The sequence below is a fragment of the Apaloderma vittatum genome, unplaced genomic scaffold (genome assembly GCF_000703405.1).
Source record: "Apaloderma vittatum isolate BGI_N311 unplaced genomic scaffold, ASM70340v1 scaffold27096, whole genome shotgun sequence".
NCBI classification, from domain to species: domain Eukaryota; kingdom Metazoa; phylum Chordata; class Aves; order Trogoniformes; family Trogonidae; genus Apaloderma; species Apaloderma vittatum.
This window is the reverse complement of record NW_009723720.1, coordinates 530-1,571: the sequence shown is the minus strand read 5'-3', so window position 1 is coordinate 1,571 and position 1,042 is coordinate 530. Positions and strand designations below refer to the sequence as shown.

The window sequence follows — 1,042 nt, the reverse complement described above, 5'->3', positions numbered from 1 at the left end:
GATGCTTTTCTCCTGGAGTCTTCTGTCTACAGGCTGCTGAAGAAGTACTGCAGGGAGCAGCCCTACTACGTGAACCTGCTGGAGCTTTTCCTGCAGGTGAGCCTGGCCCCCGCGTCTCCCTCCCACAGGTTTGCCTCAGGGTCTGGGCTCTTGCTTCACGTTTCGCAGCGGGTGAGTTTCAGACTGTTCCTTAAGTTCCCGCCCGCCCTGCCAGGCACACACCCTTCTTCCAGGCTGGGAGAGGAGCCAAAACGGGACTTGGGTTGGGAGTTTTCATTGCGCTGTTGGGACTTCTCCCTGGGGTAGGGAATGGATGAATAAATCCTTTCTTTCCCCTTCAGACTGGCTAACTAACTGGTTGGACCTCATCACGGCTCCCGTTTCCCAGGTGGATTTGAGTCGCTTCAGCGAGCAGAGGTAAAGAGGCAGAAGGGAGCGAGTCTCGCTTGCGCCATCGGAGCTTGGTGCTGGTTTGGAGGGAGATGCTGCTTTTCTTCCCCGGGAGGGGAAGGCCTGGGCTTTGTCGCTGAGCGTGGTTCCTCTGCCGCAGGTATAAGACAATCGTTAAGTACAAGACGGCGTTCTACTCCTTCTACCTGCCCGTGGCCGCTGCCATGTACATGGTGAGCTTTACGGAAACGGTCTGAGAGGGGGCCTGACCCTTGATGTGAGGCTGTTGAGGGGGGCAGGGGGTTGGGAGGTGGGAGATGTAAGGCTGGAAGGCAGGCGCTGGAAAGCTTTATTTGTTTTTTATGTTTTTTTCCCCTTGCCTCTTAGACTGGTATCGACAGTAAGGAGGAGCATGACAATGCCAAAGCCATCTTGCTGGAGATGGGTGAATTCTTTCAGATCCAGGTAAGAGGCGGCTCACTGCCCCTCCTGGGCTTGTCCAGCGCTGGTTACGGCGCTCACGTGTTTCCATCTGTGCGCAGGATGATTACCTGGACTGCTTTGGGGACCCGGAGCTGACGGGGAAGGTTGGCACCGATATCCAGGACAATAAGTGCAGCTGGCTGGTGGTGGGGGGGCTGCGGCGGGGGCA

At 56.8% G+C, this 1,042-nt stretch overlaps 1 protein-coding gene across 1 annotated transcript in view; it reads left to right on the top strand.

The window, feature by feature from the left end:
- Positions 1–6: 6 nt before the first annotated feature.
- FDPS (farnesyl diphosphate synthase) overlaps positions 7–1,042 on the top strand; it is a gene marked incomplete at its 5' end in the record, with an annotated part of 1,524 nt that continues 488 nt past the window's right edge. Inside the window, 5 exons of the mRNA XM_009872235.1 lie at positions 7–100; positions 342–417; positions 551–623; positions 778–855; positions 933–1,039. Of these exons, the coding sequence (XP_009870537.1) occupies positions 7–100; positions 342–417; positions 551–623; positions 778–855; positions 933–1,039 (428 nt within the window). The remainder of the gene's footprint in view (positions 101–341; positions 418–550; positions 624–777; positions 856–932; positions 1,040–1,042) is intronic.